General features: G+C 43.1%; 1 protein-coding gene across 1 annotated transcript in view; it reads left to right on the top strand.

Moving 5' to 3' along the window:
• Positions 1 to 389: 389 nt before the first annotated feature.
• Positions 390 to 27,297, top strand: part of STAC (SH3 and cysteine rich domain) — a 128,417-nt gene continuing 101,509 nt past the window's right edge. Inside the window, exon 1 of the mRNA XM_006124009.4 lies at positions 390 to 941. Coding sequence (XP_006124071.2) covers positions 825 to 941 — 117 coding nt within the window. The 5' untranslated portion in view covers positions 390 to 824. The remainder of the gene's footprint in view (positions 942 to 27,297) is intronic.

The following is a 27,297-nucleotide window of genomic DNA, read 5'->3' as shown; positions in this document are numbered from 1 at the left end:
TTACATTTCTTGTAGGTACTGTTATATTGCGTGCACCCCCCCCCCCCACACACACACACACCTCCTGCCATGAGCACCCCCGAGGGGGGTGCAATACAACAGAATTTGTAACAAACAATAAATTTGTTGTGTTTCTCCCCCTCCTCCAAGAGAAGCTAGAAGCTTTCTTCTTTTTTCTGGACCCCCCCCCCCCCCAATAGAAATAACATAAGATTTGAGCAGCTGCACTTCTTCAAACGGTGCCATGCTCCTGAATCTTCAGGCTTCCTACAAGGTAAAGCAGCTTCTCCAAACCTCGTGTGTAGTTGCGTGCGTGTGTGAGTGCATTACTTTCTTCCACTACTATGACAGCACATGCTCCAGCAAAGCCGTTCAAGGCATTAGAAATACAACTCCTCCCTCCAGTGCCCCATGTGTGTGAGCAGCTCAGGCTTTCTGCTTCAGCTCACTCCCATTTGATCACTGGGCTGACAGTCACGACTTTCTATTCTACACCTCCAGGCTTCACTCTGAGGAAAGAAGGACCAAGAAAAACACAGAAGCAGCCACACAGCTGACCTACAGAGCCATCAATAACTTACTGCCCTTGCAGCAGAATTACAGAGGGGACCGGAGGGGAAGAGAAAGAGGAAAAGGGGAGGGGGAGGAAGAGGAGAAGAAAAAGAAAATCCAGAGAATTCCAGCCTTCAAATATAGCCAAACTGAGAATGAGAGGAGTGTGTTTGCTCTGCAGGAACGGAGAAGAAAGAACAAATTAAATAAACAAAAGCAGGCAAGGACGGGAGCTCGCTTCCCAATAGCAACAATATTATTTTAGAGGCAAAATGATTCCCCCAAGCAACACTGCTGAAGTCAGTGTGGATAATGTGGAGAAAGATAATGAACTGGAGAACACAGATCAGCCCCCTTCTCCAGCATCTACCACCAGCCAAGAATCAAAGGTATTTAATCCATTTGGTGTACATTTAGCAGATTTTACTCTATGCTGGAGCATATTTTTTTAAGTTGAAATACTGAACCAGAATTTAAAGGGTGATTTATTACTGTATTATATGTTTATAATGACCAGACTTCAGAACTCTTGCTATTCATCCGGATGTATCTAGAGTTTGATTGTGGAAGGGGGAGGTTTTGAGATGTCTTTTTCTTAAGAGAGGAAAATCAATCCATTTCAATATTCCTTTATAGACATTTTAATATTTGACATGAGAATAAGTCCAAGGTTTTCACCTGTTCATGGCAGGAATGACTGAATATGTTATAGGATCAGGAAAGAGTTGGTTATTTTCTAACAGATGCTTCAGTGAACTTGGGCATTTCCTTTTAAATACATCGGTATTTTAAATAGGGCCTGGGTGGGGTCATTTTGGGGCAAGACTTCCTACCCACTCTCAATAAGAAAGGCTTTTTCTGCTTCCACCTCTTTTTAATTATCTGACTCAAGATACCTTGCTAAAAAAAAACCCAGTCACTTATCTCTAATTTCTGTGTTCTTAAATGATTTGTGGATTTATTTGCAAAAAGTTTCTGTGTTGACCTGCCCATAATTAGGAAGAGAAAAGTACATAAAACAAAACATATTTCCAAAACAATGGTGCTCTTCTGTTCCCTGGACAATCTCACTATTTATTTATTTGTTTTGTGTATGAAGGGATGCTCCACGGCCTCATTGCGCTAGGTACTGTACAAACACAAAACAAAAAGATGATCTCTGCCCCTAACTGTTTATGTCCAAATAGATATTTGGAAACCACAGGACCTAATGGAAATTGGTTTAGTTGATAAGGGACACATTGGGTCTGGATTTAAATAGCTGGTTTAGTTCACAGTATACATGTATTCTAGTATATCACAATATTCTACAGTAATGATCTGAAGTGATGTAGCAACAGGGCGGGGGCACCCATGGAGTCAGTGCCTATGGTTTGGGCCATGCTAAAAATATTCTTTGGTACCACAAAGAAAAGAATTAGAGAATTCTCTAAGTAAAGAAGCACAGTTATATCTGAAAGGAAGAAACTGTGCACCATAACTATTCTGCAGTAATAGTTACCCAATGCTATTGTAAACTGTAGTGACATCACTTGAGAACACAGAAGCATTTGTGGAAGAGGTGAAAAAGAGAGAGTTATCTACTGAGGGCACAGCTACACCAGGATCTACCTGGTGGTAAGTGTTGCACAATACTGTCACCCAGAGAATCCGTGGGTTGAAAATGCCTCACAAGGGGCATGTAGCACACCATCCCATGTACGGATGAGGCCTTCTGTGAGGTGCATGAAGGTGTGTGCTGGGCCACGGCTCTTTGGTGCTGTATGGTACTGTCTTCTGGTTAGACCAACCAAATAGTTATAATGCTTTAGGCTTATTCATCTAAACCAGACATGGTTTCTGCTGTGTGCATGAGGTGCTTCTTGGGTAAGTTATGCTGCATGCACAACAAAAATGGACCATTCCAAAAATTTAATTCCAAAAATTAAAACCATACCACTCCCAGATGGTAATGTTAGGCTCACCAGACAAGAGGACATGGTGCTGTGCAGATTTTATCAGTCAATGCAATTATTACATATAAAGACTTAGGTACGTGTAATGTGTACATTTTTGTTTTGAGTATTTTATTTTACATACGATCAGGGAGGACACCTAATTTTCCATTGCATAGAAGAAGTCACTTTAAAAATAGACAGGGAGCTCTTTAGTATTACAAAAATTTGTGGGGAATAAAGCCCCATGGGGCCATATTTCAAAAAGCAGGCTTGAAATGTGCATAAATACAAACTTTTGTATTGAAAAAGGTGACAGCCAAGCAATATTGCAGTACCCGGCTAGTATGTTTTGAGAGGCACAATTTCAGCCTACCAGAAAAGCAGCTGAAATTTGGAGGGACCTAGCAGGCAGGAAGTGAATGATTAGTGAAAATCTAACTTTGTAGCCATGCAAATTTGTGCAAGTGTGTTCAGACATTTCTAATTGGATAGCCTCTCAAAATTGAATCCCATTCCTTATAAGGAAGCATATCTTAATCAAGAGTAAACTGCAATGTCACATACAAATATTCCTCACAAATCCTTCATTGGCTGGTGAAGTACTGTGAACACCATTTTACAGATGAGGAAACTGATGCACAGAAAGGTTAAGTACCAGATTCTGATCCACTTACTCAGGGGTGGGGAATCGTTTCAGACTTGGGGGCAGTGTTCCCTCTAAGATTTTCCATCCATGAGCAGAGTTTTGTCTTGTACTCCAATAATGAGGTCATGTGCTCTTCTTTGGCTGTGTGCCACTGTAGCACCCACCAGAGGCACTGCTCCCCAAGAGACTCTCCCAGGTAGCCCCCTCACACTCCTCATAGGGAGAAAGTGAGATGTGCCCCCCACCCTGGAGAGCGCTGCTCCCTGGGCAGCCTGTGTGCAGGGGAGGGACTGCCCCAGGCTGCTCCTCATGGGGCTGGCTGTGAGGGTATGTCTACACTATAGAGTTTTGTCAGAAAAGCAGCCATTTTTCCGACAAAACTTGAGGAATGTCCACACTGCAATCGCGTTCTTCCACAAGAAAATCAAAAGAACAGAGGGGTTTTTCTGGTGTTGGTAATCCGCATTCTAAGAGGAAGAAGTCTTTTTGTGAAAGAGCTCTTTTGCAAAAAGGCATGTGTGGATGGGGAAGAGGAAGTTCTTTCAGAAGATGAGGAAAAAGCACAGGTGCCCTGGTGGCCATTCCGCCCATAGTAATCACAGCTTACATGCGAGATAGTGTCCATTCAGTCCGGACACTATCTGCTTTTTCAATGCACTTTGGCAGTGTGGACGCACTTTTGGAAGAAGTTTTTTCAGACAATCTCTTCTGAAAAAAGCTTCTTCTGAAAGAAGCCTGCAGTCTAGACGTAGCCTGAGTCCCCACTTTTGGCAGAGGGAAGCTGCTGCCAGCACCCAGGAGTTCTAGGGAGTGAGGTGCTGGTTGTGGGGCAGTGACATGAGGGGAGCAGAGGGGACAGAGGGCTGCGGAATGAGGGTTGAGAGGTGTGGGAGGGGGGACGAGAGATGCAGGGGCCCCAGCCCCAAGAGCAGCTCCACCACAACCTAGATCCAGCTTTGGGCAGCTGTCACATGGAGTAGTCTGGCAGCCACTGTGTGGCCCTGGAGCTGGCCCCTGGAGCAGCCCCGACCACCGGAGCAGCCCCTTCACCATGTAGCCCCAGCTGCTGGGAGCAGCCCCGGCTGCCCGCCACATGGCCCCACCTGGCCACTGGAGCAGCCGCCTACCGCCCACCACGCATCTCCTCTGGCCCCAGCCCCGGCTGCTGGAGCAACCACTTGCCACCTTCCAAATCCACCACGTCACTCACCTTCCAGCAGGCAAGCGAGTTCTGCTGTGTGGCTCTGCAAAGGAGGCAGGTGGGCAGAGAATTTTTTGTGTGCAACCGCACAGAGGCACAGCTTAGAGGGAACTATGGTTGGGGGCCACTGACCCACAGTAAAATCAGTTGGGGGCCACAAACAAGTGAGAAGCAAAAAAGCAAACCCCTCACTCAAGTGGGCCCCCAGCTGAGAAGGAGAAAGACACTCTCCTTATTCCCCTTGCACACCAAAGCCAAGAGGAGTGAGGGACAACCTAGTAGCTGTGGGCTCCAGCTCTGTAGGGAGATGGTGGGGGGGGAGGACTGAGTCTCAGGGTCATGATCTAGGCAAGCCGGAGGCCACATCCAGCCACTGGGACTTAGGTTCCCCACCCCTGCTTTTACTCCTACTGACTAGTTTCAATAGAACAGAGAAGGGCTATCCTGTTTATGTATGATCACCTGCCCTGTGGCAGATGGCATCTGTGTGCACCCATTGCAAGGAGCTCCTGAACCTCAGAGACCGAGTTCGGGCTTTGGAGGCCAGGGTGGCTAAACTGGAGGAGCTAAGGGAGGCAGAGAACTATGTTGATGAGACTTTCCGGGACACTGTAGTATTGTCCCACCTCCAGTCTGAGAGCCCCAGTGCTCTTAAGGAGGATGAAAGTCTCAGGGGAGCAGAGTATTCAATGGGAACAGAGGAAACCATCCCATAGTTGGGACCCTCCTTCTAGAGGATGTTGCAGTATCCTCTCGCACTAAGGATACCTCTGAGGGGGAGGGAACACCAGTTGTTAGGAAGAGGCAGGTGTTAGTAGTGGGTGATTTGATCGTTAGAAACATAGATATAGTGCCACTCCGCCACCCACACAGCCCGTTCTATCCTTTTGTGATGACCGGGAGAACCGTATGGTCACTTGCCTGACTGGTGCGAAAATTGCAGCTCTCTTGAGGCATCTAGATAGGCTTATGTGTAGTGCTGGGGAGGAGCCGGTGGTCATGGTACATGTACATGTACCAATGACATAGGAAAGGGTAGAAGAAACATCCTGGACTCCAAATTTAGGTTGCTAGGAAAGAAACTGAAATCCAGGACCTCTATGGTGGCATTCTCAGAAATGCTTCCAGTTCTACGCGCAGGTCCAGGTAGGCAGGCAAAGCTTCAGAGTCTCAATGTGTGGATGAGACGATGGTGTAGGGAAGAGGGTTTTAGATTTATTAGGAACTGGGGACACTTTTGGGAGAGGGGGAGCTTATACAGGAAGGGATGGGCTCTACCTAAACCAGGGTGGAACAAGACTGCTGGCACTGAACATTAAAAAGGCCATAGAGCAGTTTTTAAACTAGGAGATGGAGGAAAGCCGATTGGTGCGGAGAAGCACGTAAATTGGACGGAGACTCCTCTTAGAGGAGAATCCATTGATAGAGATTCTCTAGGCTGTAGTGAGAAAGAGAAGAGGGGAGAGGACAAACAAGGGGCCAGAGCAGACAAACAACCACATAAAAGGAATCTAATACATCAAGAAAGGGCAGACAAATAAATAGTGGCACATTTTTAAAGTGCTTCTACACAAATGCTAAAAGTTTGACTAATAACATGGGTGAACTATAGTACCTTGTATTAAAGGAGGAGATTGACATAATAGGCATCACAGAAACCTTGTGGAATGAGGAAAGTCTCTGGGACACAATCAGACCGGGATATAAAATATATCGGAAGGATAGAACGGGCTGTGTGGGTGGCAGAGTGGCACTATATGTGAAAGATAACGTAGAATGAAATGAAATAAAAATCTTAAATGAATCAACATGTTCAATAGAATCACTATGGATAGTAATTCCATGCTCCAATAATACGAATATAGCAGTAGGGATATATTATCGACCACCTGACCAGGACAGTGATACTGACATTGAAATGCTGAGGGAGATTAGAGAGGCTACCAAAATAAAGAACTCAATAATAGTGGGGGATTTCAATTATCCCGATATTGACTGGGTACATGTCACCTCAGGAAGAGATGCAGAAATAAAATTTCTCAATAGCTTAAATGACTGCTTCTTGGAGCAGCTGGTACAGGAACCCACAAGGGGAAAGGCAATTCTCGATTTAGTCCTGAGCGGAGCGCAGGATCAGGTCCAGAAGGTATCTATTACAGGACCGCTTGGGAATAGTGACCATAATATAATAACATTTAACATTCCAGTGGTGGGAAGAACACCTCAGCAATCCAGCACTCTGGCATTTAATTTCAAAAAGGGAAATTACACAAAAATGAGGAAGGTTAGTTAAACAGAAAATAAAAGGCACAGTGGCAAGAGCCAAATCCCTGCAAGCTGCAAGGAAACTTTTTAAAGACACTATAATAGAAGCCCAACTTAAATGTATACCCCAAATTAAAAAACATAGTAAGAGACTTAAAAAAGTGTCACCGTGGCTTAACCACCATGAAGAAGAAGCAGTGAGGGACAAAAAGGCATCTTTCAAGAAATGGAAGTCCAATCCCAGTGAGATAAATAGAAAGGAACATAAACACTGACAAATTAAGTGTAAAACTGTAATAAGAAAAGCGAAAAAAGATTTTGAGGAACAGCTAGCCAAAAACTCAAAGAATAATAGGAAAATGTTTTTTAAGTACATTAGAAGCAGGAATCTTGCTAAAAAACCAGTGGGTCCCCTAGACAATTGAGATACAAAAGGAGCAATCAAGGACGATAAAGCCATTGCAGAGAAGGTAAATGATTTCTTTGCAGCAATCTTCACGGCTGAGGATGTTGGGGAGATTCCCAAACCTGCACCGTCCTTTGTGGGAGATGAATCTGAGGAACTGTCCTGGCTTGAAGTGTCATTAGAGGAGGTTTTGGAACAAATAGAAAAACTTAGCATGAACAAATCACCGGGACCGGATGGCATTCACCCAAGGGTTCTAAAAGAACTCAAATGGGAAATTGCAGAACTGTTAACTATGGTTTGTAATCTATCCCTTAAATCAGCTTCCGTACCTACTCACTGGAAGATAGCTAATGTGACACCAATATTTAAAAAGGGCTCTAGAGGTGATGTCAGGAATTACAGACCAGTAAGTCTAACGTCGGTACCAGGCAAATTAGTCAAAACAATAGTTAAGAATAAAATTGTTAGGCGTGTAGAAGAACATAATTTGTTGGGCAAAAGTCAACATGGTTTCTGTAAAGGGAAATCATGTCTTACTAATCTATTAGAGTTCTTTAAAGGGGTTAACAAACATGTGGAAAAGGGGGATCCAGTAGATATAGCATACTTAGATTTTCAGAGTCCCTCACCAAAGGCTCTTATGTAAATTACGTTGTCATGGGATAAGAGGAAAGGTCCTTTCATGGATTGAGAACCGGTTAAAAGACAGGAAACAAAGGGTAGGAATAAATGGTAAATTTTCAGAATGGAGAGGGGTAACTAGTGGTCAGTCCTAGGACCAATCCTATTCAACTTATTCATAAATGATCTAGAGAAAGGAGCAAGCAGTGAGGTAGTAAAGTTTGTGGATGATACTAAAGTAAGATAATCAAGGCAGAAGCAGACAGTGAAGAACTTAAAAAAGATCTCACAAAACTGAGTGATTGGGCAACAAAATGGCAAATGAAGTTTAATGTGGATAAGTGTAAAGTAATGCACGTTGGAAAAAATAACCCCAACAATACATACAATATGATAGGGGTTAATTTGGCTACAACAAATCAGGAAAGAGATCTTGGAGTTATCGTGGATAGTTCTCTGAAAACGTCCACACAGTGTGCTGCGGCGGTCAAAAAGGCAAACAGAATGTTAGGAATTATTAAGAAAGGGATAGAAAATAAGACCCAGAATATCTTACTGCCCCTGTAAAAACTATGGTACGCCCACATCTTGAGTACTGTGTACAGATGTGGTCTCCTCACTTCAAAAAAGATATTGTGGCCTTGAAAGGGTTCAGAAAAGGGCAACTAAAATGATCAGGGGTTTGGAACAGGTCCCATATAAGGAAAGGCTAAAGTGACTGGGACTTTTCAGTTTGGAAAAGAGGAAAATGAGGCTTACAGGATCGGTTGGCAAAGGCTTCCCTAGCTAACTGATCCGCATCTAGACGACCGCGCTGTGCCGGATCAGCTGATCGTCGGCACAGAGCGGCGGCCATGTTAATTTTAATGAAGCGGGGATTATTTAAATCCCCACTTCTTTGCCTATGCCGGGTAGCCTAATCTACATGCCTCTGTCGCCAGAGGCATGTAGTCTAGACATACCCTAAGGCTATGTCTAGACTGCAGGCTTCTTTCGAAAGAGGCTCTTTCGAAAGCATCTTTCGAAAGAGCCTCTTTCAAAAGATCGCGTCTAGACTGCAGGCGGATCTTTCGAAAGAGAAATCCGCTTTTTCGAAAGAGAGCACCCAGCGAGTCTGGATGCTCTCTTTCGAAGACGGCCTCTTTACATTGAAGAACGCCTTCTTTCGAAAGAGGGACTTTCGAAAGAAGGTGTTCTTCCTCGTAAATTGAGGTTTACCGCCATCGAAAGAAAAGCTGCGTTCTTTCGAAATAATTTCGAAAGAACGCGGCTTGAGTCTGGACGCAGGGGAAGTTTTTTCGGGAAAAGGCTACTTTTCCCGAAAAAACCCCTGAGTCTGGACACGGCCTAAGTGATTTGCTCAAGGGGACATAGCTGGAGAGGAACTCACATGAGGTCTGGATGTGGCCTGAAAATTCAGGAGAATCTAATTCCAAGCACCACTCTCAGGCCACATTTATACTCTACAGGGACTCTACAGGCATAGCTATAGCATCGTAGATATGCCAGCATAGCCTCACAGTGCAGAAGTAGTCTACACTGATGTACAGAGCTCTTCTGTTGACATAGGACACTTATATTATCGTGAGCAGTGGTAGCTAGGTCAATGGAACTATTCTTCCATTGATTTAGCTGCCTCTGTATTGATTTAGCTGGTCATTGTATTGGAATACATAACACATACAAAGCAACAAACATGTGCATAGAGCATATGACTTTATGATAAGGAATTCCCTACTATGTTTGTTTTACTCTGTATAAACAAGTTTTCAGATTATCTGATGTTAATTTATTATATGAGCTGCCTGAGGGAACAGTTTACTATAGACATTGTTATTTCAGATGTGCATGCAAAGGACAAGAAATATAACTTGGCCTGATTGTAACAAAACATAAATTCCTTCTGTGTTCAAAAGTCTGCAGCTTGAATGGTCAGGAATACTGTGATTATAATAGTAATTTATTAGGTATTACAAGCGGTTATTTGGCCTCCGAGTACAATGGAAATGGGTGCTTTAAATCTATAAGAAGAGCAAACTTATGTGGGATCGAAATTATTAATAATTTGTACCAATTATAAATTATACTATGTACATATGTTTAGAAAGTATGGCTCCTGTGTGTTTGAACCTGCAGATCTAGTGACAAGGCAAAAGGCCAGTTTTTGTAGGGTTCTCTAATTCTGTACCGCAAAAAAAATTAAGGAATTCATTCACGTATTCTCTAAGCAATTTATTTTGCTGGAATCTTATCACTTGTAGAGTTGCTGGAACAGTTTTTATAATGCAGGTGCTGTAACCCTGTATATTGATGGAAACCACTTGAAGCCAGGGCAGGTGGCAGCACCCCCAGTTCTACATCTATGGTTATTTGTATCTTCTAGGCCTTTTTGGAGAAATACTTTAGACTATAATAGAGAAATACAAGATTTCAATTTTTGCACCCTGTTCATTAAAGAATTTCAATCCCTGGTATAATGCTTGCTAGAGTGATGAAAAAAGCCTAAGAGAAGGAAATAATTCTCCATTAAATGCTATAGTTTTTTGAGTTATTGGTATAGACTCTTATACCAATATTAAATTAAAAGGAACTTTCCTAAATGAGCCCACATCTTGACTTGTTTTGTCAGTGTTGCGTTTAAAAATCTGGGACAAATCTTGAGAGATATCAGCCCAGAATGATTTAAATACTCTATTTGCATCTTCAGGTCCTACATTTCTGAGAGTACGTCTACACTACATAAGAACATAAGAATGGCCATATTGGGTCAGACCAAAGGTCCATCTAGCCTAGTAGCCTGTCTGCTGACAGTGGCCAGTGCCAGGTGCCCTGGAGGGGGTGGACCAAAGACAATGATCAAGCGATTTGTTTCGTGCCATCCGTCTCCAGCCTCTGACAAACAGAGGGCAGGGACACCATTCCTTCCCTCTGGCTAATAGCCTTTTATGGACCTAACCTCCATGAATTTATCTAGCTTCTCTTTAAACTCTGTTATAGTTCTAGCCTTCACAGCCTCCTCTGGCAAGGAGTTCCACAGGTTGACTATGCACTGTGTGAAGAAGAACTTTCGCTTATTAGTTTTATAAGGTGCCACAGGACTCCCCGCCGCTTTTGCAGATTCAGACTAACACGGCTACCCCCTGATACTTGACACAGAAAATCAGTCATTCTTTCATAGGTATGCCCATTTCCATCCATGTTTGTAAAGTACAGGGCTATGTATGAGACTCACATACCTTTACATGTGCTCTGTCATTTAAATACTTGTATGACAAGCCAAAACTGACTTGCGTATTGAACTTCTGGTGATCTAGGAATGGAGTTCTAGGCATTTGGAATATCTAATACAACAACAAGGAGGCCAGTGGCACTCTAATGTCTTTAAAGGGCCTCCGAACACCTTGCTGTTTTTGCTGAAAGAAACTGACATGGGTAGCCCTCTGAAACCTGGAATACCAAAGAGTTTATGCTTTGAATTGCTAACCCTTTAAAATCAATTTGGCATTGGGCTAGATAGTCTGAGAAGTACGGGTGATTTACACAAGGCGAAAGTCCTGACAATTGCATAGTCAATAACTCTCTCATAGATAAATAAAGACAATCATCTCCCAGGTTAATAATAGCAAAGAAAGAGGCACAACACATTTAGAGATTGTCTATGTATCAACATAACAGACATGTAATGGGAGATAGTAAAAATGTATCTTCTGGAGAAGCATCTGGCCTTCATACCTAGTAGTCCAGAAGTTTGAACCCACTACCTACCACACTGTTAGTCACATAGACATAATAATATGATTAAATAGTGTTTCTAAACAAAGATGTCAGTAGCAAAATTCTGCACAGACTTAAATGGTGCAACTCTATTGATATGAATAGGGTTGCTCATGGTTTTAACCTTTCAGGATTTGGTCTACAGGGTTGAATGGAGATCTCCCCTGCATAAAGAGTTAATACTTTTTGAAGTTCTATGAGTGAGGGATAGATTACTGGTCAATGAATATTTTAAAAGGGCAGGTAATATAACATACGGTTATTGTTTCCCCATCCACATTACTGAATAAATATCCAATATGCAAACTGCTACTGTGATTGTCTTCAAGGGAATATTAAAAACATCTTAAAAGAAAACCTAAGAAAGGGAGGGAAAGTCATTTCCTGTTCTTTCCCACAGGTGCTTTACATGCCACTGCATAAGATGGTGAGTACATTTTGTGAAGGAATTAAAGTTGGTAGTGTTAAGGGAAAGACAATGAGCTAAAATGGATTATGCTAATCTGTTTATTTTGGGAGTGTTTAAATAAAATTATACAGTAGATGTTCTAGTTGCAAGCAAGAAAGTGGGGTTCTACCTCTATGGATAACTACCTTTTTGGTTTCCCTTTACATAGGTGTGAGGAAAATATATTTATATTGTGTGTTTGTGCGTACGCATACTATTATAGTGATATAATAATCCAGTCCCTGAATATCTGGTCAGCAGGTGACTAAGTGAAAGGTAAAAAGGAAATAAATAAATGTGTTTCTTTTGTCTTGTTCTTTTGTTTCTTATCTTTCTTCTATTCGCCTGCTGACTATGCATGGACTGGGTTATTTTCTTGTTATATGATTAGGTTTGTAACCACTTTGGGAGCATCAGGACATCAGAAGTAAAAGTGGGAATTCAATCTGTTTATTGTCCTTTCACCTACCCATTCTGCTATCCAGAATAAAGAAAAATACCGGCTGTCTCTTGACGCGCATCTGATTTATCACTGGATAGTAATAACTTGACTCTAGCCTTATGTAAAAAAAAAATCCCATACCAGCAATAAAAACAGATATGCCAAAAGAGAAGCAATATTTTACTAAACAATTTTAGCAGGTAGAAAGCTATTGAGGGTTTTTTCACATAAACACTCTGGACAAAAATTGGCTGATTTACCCAGATGTACTTCTTATGTATGTCCAGTTTTCCAGCTGTGGGTATCTGAGTTGGGCTCATTTGATTTGTGTGCGTCTGCTCCATACACAGAGCCTGCATTTGCCCACACAAAGGGGCATACACGCAAAATGAGTAATTGTTCATTTACCTAACCAGCCATTTGGGTCACCGAATTACCCATTTCATGCCTGTGCAAGTCCATTTCCACTTGGTGCATAAGTCAATTTTACAGGTGTGACAACACAGGTATCCAACTTTGAAATGACTGGAATAATCTCTGGGACTGATTTTCTTATTACACCAGTATACATCAGGAGCAACTTCACTGAGCTCAGTAGTTACACTTGTGTAAAGGGAGACCAAGGACATTTGGCTGGGTATTCAGCTCAGTAAATCTCCAGTCCATATTTGTGATGAACATAAAATAAATTTCTTGTGATGTTGACATTGATCGTTCAGAAAGCGTACACAGTTTGCAACTCTATTTAGAGAAATGAAACAATTGCATCTAAATCCACATGCAATCATTCACCCTGCTTAGGCTGCAAAGATTTTTTATTGTATAGGTCATCTCACCTGCTTGACCTGTTTTTTAACCAACTGTAATACTGTGCCAATCAAATTTAGGTTTTTGTTGTTAATCAGTCAAACCATTGCTGTTTAAGATACTATTTCATTAACCGCTTCAACACAGAGCCATTCTCATCTGAGCTTCTGACTCCCCAGTGGAATTCCTAAGTTAGTCTTGTAGATGAGTGTCAGTGACAGCTCAATAGGTTTTCTTAGTACAGGTAAGTTTTTAAATTACATTTAGAAAGGGCAGATTACTAAAACACACACACACAGATTTATTAATGAGAATCATTTTAGCAATCCGCTGTTGTCAGTAGAAAGCAAAATACAGCTGATCTTCAGAACATGCCAAGTAGATTTGGTTCAGATAGGAGTAAAATGCTACCCACTGGCACACTTATAAATTCTACGTTTAGAAAATGATCCTTTTTTCAGCTGTCAGAGTAAAACAAAGAAATGTTGGGCTACGCTGCCATGGTTCATTGGACAGAGCAAAGACCTGTAGGTGTGCGTATAGCAAATGATATTGAATAGGATGTTAAGGCAGGCCAGATTCTCATCTCAGTTACTCCAGTGAGACACCATTCACGTCAGTAGAATTACACTAGTCTATCCAAGAGAGAGAACCTTGTCTTTATCGGGAGAGACTTGGATATCTAAATTTCATCATTTGTGTTACCCCAGTTTTCAAGGGTCGTCCATACCTGGAGTAATAGAAATAAGATAAACTGTAATCGCACAAAGTACGCAATCACGCTTTTAAGGACAAACAACAAATTTTGCTATAAACTGGTGACTTACCAATTGGAAGTACCAGAGTTGGGGAAAGATCCGGGTATATTGGTTGATCACAAGATAACTGTAAGCTGCCAGTGGGAGGCAGCCATGGAAAAGGCTAACACAATCCTAAAATGCATTAGGGGAGATATTTCCAAAAAAGATAAGGATGTATAATTACCCTTGTACAAGGTGCTGGTGGGAACTCAGCTGGAACACCGCATGCAACTGCTGTCTCCCTGATCTTTTAGGCACTCACCTGGGGTGGGGAAGATCAAGACTGAAGTCCCTATTCTGCCTCAATCAGAGCAGGATCTTGAACCTGAGCAACCAGCCCCCTAACTTGGATGCTTTCACCAGCAATATAAAACGTCAGTCTCTTGCTATTGGGTACTTTGTGGTATTATTTGGCATCACAATGAAAAGAAAGTTTGAAGCCACAGAATGTTTCACAAAACACAATTGTTGTTTTCTGGCCAGTCCTAATGGAAAGTTATTCATTGATGACAAAACCAGAAAGAAATGTGACCCTATCCAGGGTGCTCGATGAATCATACAACCGTTTCATGAAATAAGGGCAGAGAGGACTCTTTGGCAGGTACATAGCAGTTAAATCTATCTTCAGTAGTTAGTCCTATTGACAAGTATATTTATTTTCCATAGGCGTTGCAGGCGTCTAGATGAACAGTCATTCACTTAGTCTCTTCCTTCCAGTTTTCATCTCTCTCCTTCCTGTTCCTCAGCTCACCCACAGAAGCAAGAGCCAGACCTTAGAATCCCATTACACACAAAATGTCCAGGGTCAAGCTTAGTCAAGTTAAAAGTTGCCTGTCATGAAAATGGATGATAATCCTTCAGTGTGGGAGGGAGCTGGTTTATAAGTGCTGCTGGAACTGCAGAGCTCAAGTCCCAGGTATAGCTGAAATAAAGCAAACTCCTGAGGCTTGACCCTCCATTGCCTCTGTAAACGAGTCACGGTTACTTTCTTTACAAGAAATACATTGCAGCTGCTCCTCTGTGGCCTACTGTGTGCTCCCTTTTAAGTGCCCAGCAATGTAAAGCATTACGAAGTGTCCACTGTACTAGGATGTAAATGTATTTTTCTCTTGCTGTAACTTCATGTAGGGTTTGGTTTTTTTTATTATTATTATCATTATACATTCTTTTCACCAGGAAAATGGAACCTTGGCAATGAGGTAACAGAAAACATTAGTTACGTTAATGAAATGGATCTCTTTCCTCATTTGGGGTGTCTTCCTGGAGCTTGGACCTGGGTATGCAGAGAGCAATGTGAGAAAGGGGGATGTTTCCCCCTTTTGAGTTTAGCTGCACTGCCTACCTGGGCATTCACAGGTATCAAAAGAACAGAATCAAACCAAAGTCTCCCTGAGGTAGTGTAGAGAGCTACAACTGCAGCATGTTAAGTAGAATTTATTTATCTGTGACCATTGTTACTGCGAAAGCTTTTCCAATTTGCAGCCCCTCATGATCAAAGTTAGTACTTATCAGAACTGGTAGAATATGGACAGTAGGGCTACGCCTACACTGGCAGCTTCTTGCACAAGAACTGTTTTGCGGAAGAGTTCTTGTGCAAAAACTCTTCTGGAAGAGAGCATCTACACTGGCATGTGCTTTTGCACAAGAGATGTGCTTTTGTGCAAGAGCATCCATGCCAGTGTAGACACTTTCTTGCAGAAGAAAGCTCTGATGGCCATTTTAACCATAGGGCTTTCTTGTGCAAGAAATTCATGTTGCCTGTCTACACTGGCTTCTTGTGCAAGAACAGTTGCGCAAAAGGGCTTATTCCTGAGTGGGAGCATCATAGTTCTTGCACAAGAAGCCCTGATTTTATACAGTAGAACATCAGTTTACTTGTGCAAGAACATATGGCTAGTGTAGACAGGCAGCAAGTTTCTGCGCAAGAGCGGCCACTTTGCCGCAAGATCGCACCAGTGTGGACACTATCTACTAGTACAAGCTTTCTGATGTGTCCCCAAGCTCGGCAGGACACCATCCAGTGGGGAGCTGGATATTACAGTTTCTGGCTGGGATTTTTTGTCCAATTTGTTGTGTCAGCGAATCCACCAGTGAATAGCCCAGGGGTGGGCAATCACGTGGTGGCAGTTCACCACGGTTAGCCCCTGGCAGGCCTCAGCCACTATATTTACCTGCACAGCTGCAGCTATCAGCAATTGCAACTCCTGTTGGCTGTAGATCATTGTTCCCAGCCAATGGGAGCAATGGAAAGCAGAGCAGATCAGGACACTGCTTCCCATTAGCCAGGAACAGCTATCCTCAACAATGGGATCTGTGATCACCAATAGCTGCAGCTGTGCAGGGATATGCAGCAGTGGAAGCCCATCAGCAGCTAACCATGGTGGGCTGGATCTGGCCCGTGGACCAATATTTGCCCACCCCGGTAGTCTATAGTTATTGCTTTTGCAGTGATTTCCGCCTGGTCTAAGTGACACGTGGCACAGACCTCTAACAAATTATTATTTAGAGATCACAAAGGGGGACCTGATGGAAACAGTGCTGTTGTAATGTAGATAAATGAAGCCTTTCCATAAATGGCTCAGCAACCGAGGGCAAGTTTTTAAAAAATGAAACAGCCATGTTCTTCTCAGGGCTGTACCTTGCAGAGAATGCAGTTTTAGAGACTCACTCTGCAGGAATTAGGTAGTCCCACAATCCATACAAGATCGTAGACATCCAGACCTCTTGGGGGAAAAAGGGATAATAAAATTAAGCTCACTCTTTCTGGAAAAGTAAGCAATTTATAACAAATATACTCCAGTAAAGGAATAACCATGGGCAACACACGATTTATTCTCCACCAACAACTGCTAAGACCCTGAAAAGATCGTCTCCCTCTCTTTCTTCCCCCCCCCCCCCCCCCCGCAAGGAATTATTCCTGCTGGTCAATAAAACAAGTAGCCTCCCCAGTCCGCAGTAGGTGAAAAGTAAGATGACAGTTAGGAAATAATTGACCCAACACAAAGTAATCAGCATTGCACTTGCTGACTCATACAATCACCATCATTTGACTCCCAAGACCATGTAGCACAGCTCTGATTATGGATCTATGCCGCTTTATGCCCGCAGAGAATTTGGCTGCCTGACCATATTGAGTTAAGCTCAGACGAGTGCCAGCTTTGTATCTGTATACACACATTTGGATGGAATGTTCATAACAAACCTGAGACACTGGCACAAGCACAGCTGAGAACCTGGATTCAGTATCGGGAGAATTTGGGCTTCATTTCACATCAACCTTTCATTTCCTTTTCGCCTTCCTTATGCCTTTCTGTTGCCTTCAGGGTGAAAGGGCTGGTAGCCTTTATCCTCACCTCCAGGCCTTTCAGAGGCCAGCAGGCCCAGGCTCCTTCCTGGTCTTGGGGATCAGCCTGATTTTTTCCAGTACGGAGTGTGCAGCCTTGTACTGTCAATGCCTGTGCTGAACTCATTCCGAGCTACTGGGGCCAAGCACTCTTGAAGATCAAGCCACTTTATTACAGTACCTAGTTATGAACACAGCAGCCTGGCTTTCGAGATCCAGTGTTGACAATCTTGCTCTAGGTACTGCTGTTTGTGACATCATTCCGATGTACCTCAGTACAGTACCACAGGCTTTTGTTTGCTATACAGAGAAAGCACTAGGGGTAGGTAGCATAACGCCACAAAGATTAAAAGAAGAGTGTGCAGAAATATTTGGAGGGTTTTTTGGTTTTGTTTTTTAAGAATTCACTAGATTCAAGAAGGGATCCTGAGGATTGGTAAATGGTTCAGTGTCATTTGAAAGACATCTAGCAGGGAGTTTGTACTTAATTCCCCTGCCGGAGATCTTTGATGATATTGCTGCCATGCTAGACAAATTAAATTTAAGTGCTGTTGTTCATTTAGATGTCCCAAAAAGATTTAAGCAGAAATAGAGATGAATAGATACAAGGGAAGCATCATGGATTATGAGCAGAGGAAAATAAGATGTTTTATAGCAGAAAAGCAGAATCCCCACTCATATCGAGTTTGTACTCTCAGCAACTTGAGGGTCAGGGCATATCTCTGCCCTTCCATGCAATACTCTAGCTTTTACTTTGGGTAGAATCCTGGCTGCATTGAAGTCAAGGGGTGTTTTACTACTGATTAATTTCTCACTCATTTATGTACCACTCACCATAACAGTCTGAGGGCGTGGTTCTCTCTTGTCTTTGGGCCCAGCAGAGTGCACAAGCCTGTGTGTAATTTTAAAGCTATTAGTGGCGGCATTGACTTCAGTGAGATAACTCACAAGCTTAAAGTCATGCATGTCCTTAACTGCTTTGCTGGGTCAGGATGCTTGTGCACCAGTCGAGCAGCCTATCCTCCTTGCCGCTCCCTCCATTTAACACACTTCTCCTGTGATACCGACCAGTACAGAGAGAGAGAGAGTAAAATGTGAACACGCAATGACATGGTGGGATGCTTGTTGTTCATGACATCTCAGTTCAGGCACTCTTTCCCTCTCCCCACACACTGCAACTAGCATATATTCAGTGTAGGCACACATGTCATAGAAATGCCCCCTTAGGAAAGCTTTGTTGCAGGCTTTTAAATGCTTTCTTGAGATGATTCTTTCCAGCCTTTTGCATATAAAGCCAACAGCCTTAGTTACCAAGAGGTCAACGTGACCTGGTAGCCTGCCCCTACTGGGTGGTTCTCCCTGTCCATGGCATAGCTCTTCAAGAGTTTGGCATTGTCTGATACACAACCCCTGAAGAGGTATGGGGAGAGAAAAGTCTTCCTGGGAAGAAGTAGCATTTAGAAGGAATTTGTTACTGTGTCTTTAAGTGGCAGAGAGGGTGAGGCAAGGCTCCCCTCTCACCCAGACTCCGAGGAAGGAGCTGGGAGAAGGAGCCAACATCAATGCTGCTGCCTCCTTCACACAAGGGTGAATCTCTGCAGTTGTAGAAAGGAATAAGGAGACTCCAGCAAGGCTGTGAAGCAGCAAGGAGAAACCAACATCCGACAAAGGCTGCCAGACTCTCCAAGCCTGAGGATTAAGTGAGGTCAGTTGAGGGAGATAAATAGTCACATTCCCTGCTCCAGTAGGATAGCTGGGAGCTGGGGAGCCTGCCATGAGGGAGTCTGATGCTACCTCTACACTGCAGCACTATTTTGGTATCCCAAAATAGACTGGAGGTATCCCAAATAACTATTCTGCATCTTTTGAGTGTGCCCGTTATTTCAGACTATAACAGGCTCACTATTCTGCAAGGAGTAAGGGATGTTTCGGACTAGAAATTTATTTCACAATAAGTGCTGTGTAGCGCCAAATTTTGAAATAAACTATTTAGAAAGAACATGGAAATAAGATACACAATTTGAGCTACGCAAATTGTGTATCTTATTTCGACCTACAGTATAGATGCTCCTTGAGAGAGAACCCAGGGGGAATTGGGAATGGAGCTGAGAGGTAAGGCTTGAGAGAAACCATGAAAACCAGAAGTACCTTTTGTTTATCTGGAACTTTTGTATTATGGGCCCTTTTGGATGGGGTTTTGTAAGAAATAAGTCCTAAGGAGTGTATTATTGAATCAAGTGTCAAGGATGCCTAAAGTGGATTTATTGCCTTCCTGGGAAGGGAAACTGAAGCAGGAGTTTATACAGTGCCGCACTAATTCAGCTTGAGATACTACAGTAAACTTCCGATAATCCGGCACCTTTAGGATCCAGGGTGTGCCAGATTATCAGATATGCCGGACTATCGGAAGGGGGGGCTATGAGAGGTCTAAGGTGAAATGTGAGGGGGGGTGCATTCCTCGGCACTGCGAGACCAACCCCCGCTGCTCTTCCCCACCAACCGAGCAGCGTCAGTGCACCGCTGCCTTTAGGGTCCTGGGTCGGGACCTGGAGTGAGGGCGGGCCCGAGTCCCCCTCCTCCCTTGCGTCAGATCACTCACAACCAGGGAGACACCGACTCAGTGGACTCCTAGGCGGGCCACGGACTTTACGTGAAACTCACAACTGACCTTAGGGAAACACGGGTGAGAGGAAGGTGCACGGGTAGGCAACCCCAATGATGACAGGGCTATAAGTGTGAGGGGGGGCCCAACCCATGACACCCTGGCTTTCCTGAGTCAGCCATTGATCAGTTTCAGCAGCGGCTGAATTGGGGAAGCCGGGCACAGAGGAGCTCCAATTGTCTGGCTGCCCAGAGCACTTCCGGGTTCCAGATAGGGCCGGACCATCAGGAGTGCCGGACTATTGGATGCCGGACCACTGGAGTTTTACTGTACTGGGCAGGCATGCTCCACAACATTCAGGCCTACTGGGATGTGAGAGAGCTAAGTCTGAGTTTCCAAGCCTGTTGGCTTGGACTCTTCTATGTACCTCACTAAGAAATTTGGAATCTCCCAACTCAGTGAAGGAAAATGCCATATTTGTAAGCTTCTGGAGCTGCATAATAATGGACAAAGAGGCTGTGAAATTTTTCCAGAAAAAGTATGTTACTAGTTTAACACTTAAGCTACATCTTCACTGGAGAAAAACGTGTGTTTTCTGAGAGGTAGCTTCCACACAGCCTGCCCAGACTCCCATGCCAGCTAACTCCACAGGCTGTCTGACACCAAATGGTGAGCTAGCTGCCACAAGCCTCTCAGAGCCTGGAGAGGCAGTTGGGAAACCTCAGTGATCTTGGCACCAAGGCAATCTGTGTGGTGGGACTGTCCCAGACTCCCAAACCAGGGAACCTGGGAATCACTAGCTCCTGCTGTCTGAAATTGAGATGGCCTTTGTCAAGCTCACCCTTGCTATTCAGGATGGGCTATATGAAACTGACAATCATATTACCGTAATTTCAGTCAGTAGCTACCAGGTCAAGAGAGATTTTTCTCTCAAACATCAGAACTTCCTAAATGAAAAACATGCAGACCTTTTGGTTCAAAGGAATTTTTCTTAAAAAAAAAAAAAAAAAAAAAAATCATTCATTCCAAATCAGAATGAAAACAAATTTTGAAATGTTTCAATTTCCCATGAGCCACTTTTGGACAACTCTCCTTACAATATTAGAATAAACTCCAGAGAGATGGATTACTGGCTGGAGGGCAAGTGAAGCAGTCAAATCTATATGATAAATGCACTCAGGGGATGAATGAATTTATCAGATATTTCTAAATATATTTACTTTGTAAGCTCCTTAGCACCATGACTATGCCTTCCTACGCATCTATAAAGTATCTTGCGTTGATATTATTATAATTATCTACCAAGTTAGACTGAAAGCCCCTAACAATGTGAGTAGAACATTAGCGATTGTCTACAGAGCCCTGTGCATACTGATGGCCCAACACATCTGAGCCAAAATACAGAGTTAGATGGAAACTCTCTTCAGTGGATATAGGTTGATGTGGGGAGCTCTAAGAGAGATTTTCAGCACTTCTCCCCTGAGCTTATGAACCATTTTGAAGTAGGAATTGAAAAGTATATCTCCAAGGGTCTGACAATGCTAAAAGTGGAGACGGGACGGACAGTGAGGAACATGCAATCATACTGGAAAGGTTTTGAATTGGTTAGGTGACCCTGCATTTCTCAATTATTTGCTAAATGGTCCATGAGTAAGGAATGAAGCTAGAGAACATGTACTAAATAAAACAATCATCTAGCTCGCTGAGTTAGATATAGAAGCTTTTGAGGAAAAATCATTCAATCCATCAGCATAAAGCTCAACAGCAGTAGAGGTAAACAGAATACAGGGTTGTATTAGCCATACAGTAGATATAAAACTAAAAAGGTGACATTTGCTATATAGAGAAGTCACTATACTCCCTTTTCCCTCTCCTTGCCCCAGTGAGCCAGGAAAGATATTACTCTTAAGAAGACTGGCAATAAGGCAGTAAATATAACATCAAGCTGGAAGAATTTAAGTTATGAAGAAAGGATAAAGGAGCAAACAAAAATCTGAGACTTGGAGATCACCTCAAATTTGTTAAAATTGTGAAAAAGATAAAATTGAGAGACTGAAAACTTTTCACATTGATAAGAGCTTAAAACAAAGCGCTGGAGAAAACCTGCAGTACTTGAATGTGTGATTTCAATTTCATGGGAAAGAATCATTGTAGGGTGGGAAATAATAGAGGCATGTGCTGAGGTCTGGTGGTTAATTCAGCCATAAACTTCAGAACCAGGCTCACTTTCCAAACTTCTGCAGAACACGGGGTTCCAAGGTTCTAGTTCAGGACTAGCTCTAGTGAAGTTTAACGTGCTGCAAGTAAAGAGGAAACCTAGATGGAATTAATACACAAAAACAAGCGACTGGGAGAGACAAAAGAAGCAGGAAGCATAGACAAAAGCAAGATATACCTATATTTGGTGCCAAAGAAACAGAGGATTTACAGAGATGGTGAAAAAAAAATAAAAAAGTTGGAATTAAGATCACCGTGATAAGCGGGAAGTACATCGAGACAGCTAAAAATCTTTTTTATGAACAATTCAAAATACTATAAGTATTTTTTTTCCAATCTAGGCTTTGGCTGTGTTTTATTTTTTTTCCTCTGTAAAGTACTTACGCGGGCATAATTCCCACTGAAGTTAGTGGGAGAAAGAAGTAAGTAAGGATCTTAGGATTTGGCCTAGTGGCAACATTGCAGAACTGAGCAGTTATATTCTTATTCTTAAGCAATTTTAGCAGGCAAGTTCCTAACCCATTAAAGAAGAATGGAAACACTGACAGCATATTAGCTGTGACAACTCCCAGAGATTTCTGGACCTTGCTTTTTTTTCCTAAGACATGCAAATGAGATATGTTGGATCTGGTGCTGATGTTATATGTATCATCTCTTATGCCAAACAACTTTGCATACGTGATTCAAAATGCACACATTTGAATGGCTATGCTTTAAAAACTCATGAGCAAAACAAAATGCATGGGAAGTGTTCAGATGTAGCTAGGCCATACTTCTTTAGCTGAAGGGTGTCATTAAACACAGGTATATATGAGACCTATGTTAGTTTATTAACTTTTAACTTACATAGAGCACCTGAAGTAGAAAGTAATGTCACACAAATCATCAGTATACAGATATGAAGTAGGGTCAAAGGCTTGGCATGTTACTCTAATAGAATCTGGACTCCAGAGGAATTACTCTGGAAAGTAAGGTGAGCAAAATGTAGTCTCTATTGGGATTGTTGTTGTTTAGTTTTGAGGACAGGGGGGAGGGAGTTATAAAACTCTCAATAGCCAGTTTCTCAGCTAGTGTAAATTGACATAGTGCAGCTGATTTCAATAGAACAGTATGGATTTACACCAGTCTTGGACCTGGCCCTTTATTCTCCAAAAAGGAAAAACTAAAACCCCATTTTGTACCAATATCTATATACTAATCATTAGTAAATAACTGTCAAGGTTTCTACCACTGACAAATCACTGCACCATTTAGAAAAGAGAAATCCAAATGGGGCAATGAAATAATGAATTCCCAGGAGAGATTCTAAAGATAACAGTTCAACTTCCATGCATATTGAGAAGCAAAAGACATACTAATCATGTGCATCACCATAATGAGGACAAACAATGGTGAAGACTGGCTGCTTAGCAACCAGATGACTGAGGTGAACCCCAAAGTACAAAACCAGAAGGTATAAACAAATACATATATTTTAAACAAAGATGCGGTAATACTTGAAAAAAATGAGAAAGTTACTTTCAACCTTCTGTTACTTAATGTGCCAATTTTCATATTAGATTTCTGGGCAAAAAACCATAAGAATCAGCTGTCCTACAGTGACATAAAATGAGTCAAAGGGTTTTTTTTAGTTTGTTCCCATATAGAGCATCTTTTACAAGCTAAACAGCAGAAGATGTGATGCGACTGTTGCCATGTGTGTGAAAAGACATGCAACAGCATAAAAAATTACAGTCTCCCACCCTGTTCCTGAAGCCAGTGGTTCGCTTCATTAGGTGATACATAAAAAGAAGCAGAAGAGGGTGGGGCATCCATGGACCCTGCTGTAAAGCAAACAACATACTTTTTGTCAAAGACATTCTGGCTGCGTCTAGATTGCATCCCTTTTTCGTAAAAGGGATGCAAATTAGACGTATCGCAATTGCTAATGACGCGAGGATTTAAATCTCCCCTGCTTCATTAGCATAAAAATGGCTGCTGCTTTTTTTCAGCACGGAGCTTTGCCGGAAAAAAGCGCCAGTCTAGACGCGGATCTTGCGGAAAATAAAGCCTTTTCCAAAAGATCTCTTATCCCTCTTGAAATAAGGGATAAGGGATCTTTCGGAAAAGGCTTTATTTTCCGCAAGATCTGCGTCTAGACTGGTGCTTTTTTCCAGCAAAGCTTCGTGCCGAAAAAAAGCGGCAGCCATTTTTATGCTAATGAAACAGAGCAAATTTAAATCCCGGCTTCATTAGCAATTGCGATACGTCTAATTTGCATCCCTTTTACAAAAAAGGGATGTAGTCTAGACGTAGCCTCTATGTTTAGCTTAACAAATTGTGACTTACACCCATTTATAAAGGAAGAAGAATTGACAGGCACTGGATAGAGCACTGAGGGCTCTGTAGATGTTATTTACCTTCAGACTTTTAATCTAACGTTTATGTTTTGTATGTATGACAGGGTCAGTCTCCCTCCTGGGATCCTGACCCCTGTTCCATCCACTCTCTCCCCTTTGAGGGCTACAGCAGGGCCATCACTTGCAAAGTTTTTAGCCCTGGGCCAGTCACCGCAGAGTAGCGAGCCCTCTTCTAGCCCCGTAGGTATAGGGAGCCATTCAACACTCCCTGCTCAAGCCCCTCACCTTCCCCTGCAGCCTTTATCTGTTCAGCCTCTCTGAGTCTCCTTACCCTCTGTGTTTTTACTACTCCTCCTCCTCCTCCTCCTCCTCCTCCTCCTCCTCTCTCTCTCTCCCTCCTTCTGCCCTAGGGTAGGCTTTTAAAGAGGCCCTGTGGCAGCCTAATTCAACTCACCTGACCCTTACTTAGTTTGCAGCTGCCCTGTCTCAGCTGCCCCTTTTTTCTTTTAACAAGCTTTTTACCCTTCCCTGTCACAGTGGTAAACTATAGAATAAAATAGATTAATTCTTTACAAGTACTATTGTGAGAAGGGCTTGTTTGCACTTAGAGCTTCACTAGTGCACTTGTAGCACTGCAGAGCTTAGTAAAGGCACTATCAACACTACTTGTGAGAGCTTCTGACAGCAGTGTAGACACTTCACCTCCCCGAGAGGCAGTTAATAGGTCAATGAGAGGAGCCCTAATGCCAAGATACCACTGTCTATACCAGGGGTTAGGCTGGCATAACTACATCATTCTGGGGTGTGGATTTTCCGCATGCTTGATGGACATAGTTATACCATCATGAATTTGTAATGTAGACCAAGCGTAACACAAACAAGGAATGAGCAAAGCGCATGCAAAAAAACCCCTAGGACTTCTCCCATGCTAATTATGAATTGACACTGTTCGTAGGTTTGAAAAGGTTTAATTAAGTGTGCTCTTTTTCCAGATAGGGCTAGCTATCTCAGGGAATCGGTAATAAAATATAAAGCCTTTTGATTTTCAATGCTTGGTTTCATTGGTAGTAAACAAAATATCAGAAGAAAAAAGCTAGATGAAAAATTTGCCATCAGAACGGTGTTTCCTTGGGAAATTGCATTTTCAATTAAGTTAATTTATTTGCAAAAATGTCTCTGCTTTTCTTTTATGTTTTTCTCCAAAAAAATAAACTTCTGAAAACTGAACAGTTTTCTAGTTTTGACCAAAATTCAAAATATCTTTATTCTGAAATGCTTCTGTGGAGCACCATAGATGTGTAGAATTTAAGGCCAGAAGGGACCATTTTGATCATCTAGTTTGGGCTCCTGCACTCTGCTGGCCTCAGAACCTCTCCAGCCCACATTAACCTCTATCTGGATGTGGGTGACAGGAGAGGGATCACATGAGGATTACCGTTGTGTTCCTTCCCTCTGGGGCATCTGGCATTGGCCACTGTCAGCAGACAAGATACTGGGCTAGATGGACTGTTGGTCTGACCCAGTATGGCCATGTTTATGTTCTTATGTTCTTTACTGAAGTCCTTAAATATGATTTCAAGACTTCATGTTACAGAGAATCCACCATGTACAATAATTTAAACCTGCAAGTGACCTATGCTGAAGGTTGTAGAGGCCCTAGGGCCTCTGCCAATCTGACCTGGGTGAAAATTCCTTCCCAACCCAAATAATCAATTAGACCCTGAGCATGTGAGCAAAACACACTGACCAAACACCTGGGAAATAATTCTCTGTAGAAACTTAGAGCTCTCCGCATTTAGTGCCCCATCACTAGCAGTTGGAAATATTTTGTTCCTAGCAGCCACAGAATGGCTACATAAAATGTAGGCAGTCTCATCATACCATCTCTTCCATAAACCGATCAAGCTCAGTTTTGAAGACTGTGGGTTTTGGTTTTGGATTTTTGGCCCTGCTGCCCCCCTGTGGAGCCTGTTCCAGGACTTCGCTGTACTGATGGTTAGAAACATTCATCTGATTTCAAGTCCAGCCTTCTTGATGTCCTGTTTATATCCATAAACAGGTTTGACCTTCCTGGTCTGGCACCATCGGGACTTGCCTGGTCCCGAATGAGAGAATTTGCGGGACCAAGGGGTGTCTCCTGCCACCCAAGCCCATCACCTGATACCTTGGCCTCCCCCATGCCCAAGCTGGCTGGGCTGCTTGCCCAGCTGCTGCTGCTCCCTATGCAGCACAGGTTCTGGCTCCTGCCATGAGGCTCCAGTCCTGCACAGCCAGGGGCAGCTGCAGGACTACGGCCTAGGCCCCACGCTCCAGTGGGCAGCCACGGGGCTCTGGTCCCAGTCGCCCACTTCAGGGGGCAGCTGCTGGGCTCCAGCACCAGCCCTGCACTCCATGCCCCTAGGGGCTGCTGAAGTGTCCTGACCCCGCTGTCCTGGGGGGCAGTGCCAGGAGACTTCAGCCCTGTGCAGCTGCAGGGCTCCAGCCTCAGCCCTGAGCTTCTGGGGGCTGCAGGAGGCTGCCACAGAGCTCCAGCCCCGGTCTTGTACTGTCCCAGGCCAGGCTGCCCAAACTTGTTGCCCAAGCTCTGGCTAGCCCTGCTGCCCTTAGGCTCCCGGGCTCTCTGGTCCAGGAGCATCCATGGTCCTGACGGATGGTGGACATTGCTGGACCAGAAAATGCCAGTTTTTGAAGATACTACTTGTAGTGTTAGTTTGGGTACCTCATGCTTCCATTCTCCTAAGGGATGGTCTCTCTAGCTGCACTTCATCTCCTGTGATGCACCACGTCCCTGTGAGTGTTAAGATGCATTGCTTTCTCTCACCAAGAGGGGAGATCATGTTGTGTCTCTTGACCAGGAAGTTAAGACTACCTGAGAATATGAGGCACCTGAGCTA

This window comes from Pelodiscus sinensis, chromosome 2 (assembly GCF_049634645.1).
Source record: "Pelodiscus sinensis isolate JC-2024 chromosome 2, ASM4963464v1, whole genome shotgun sequence".
NCBI classification, from domain to species: Eukaryota; Metazoa; Chordata; order Testudines; family Trionychidae; genus Pelodiscus; species Pelodiscus sinensis.
This window is presented reverse-complemented; position numbering and strand designations above follow the sequence as displayed.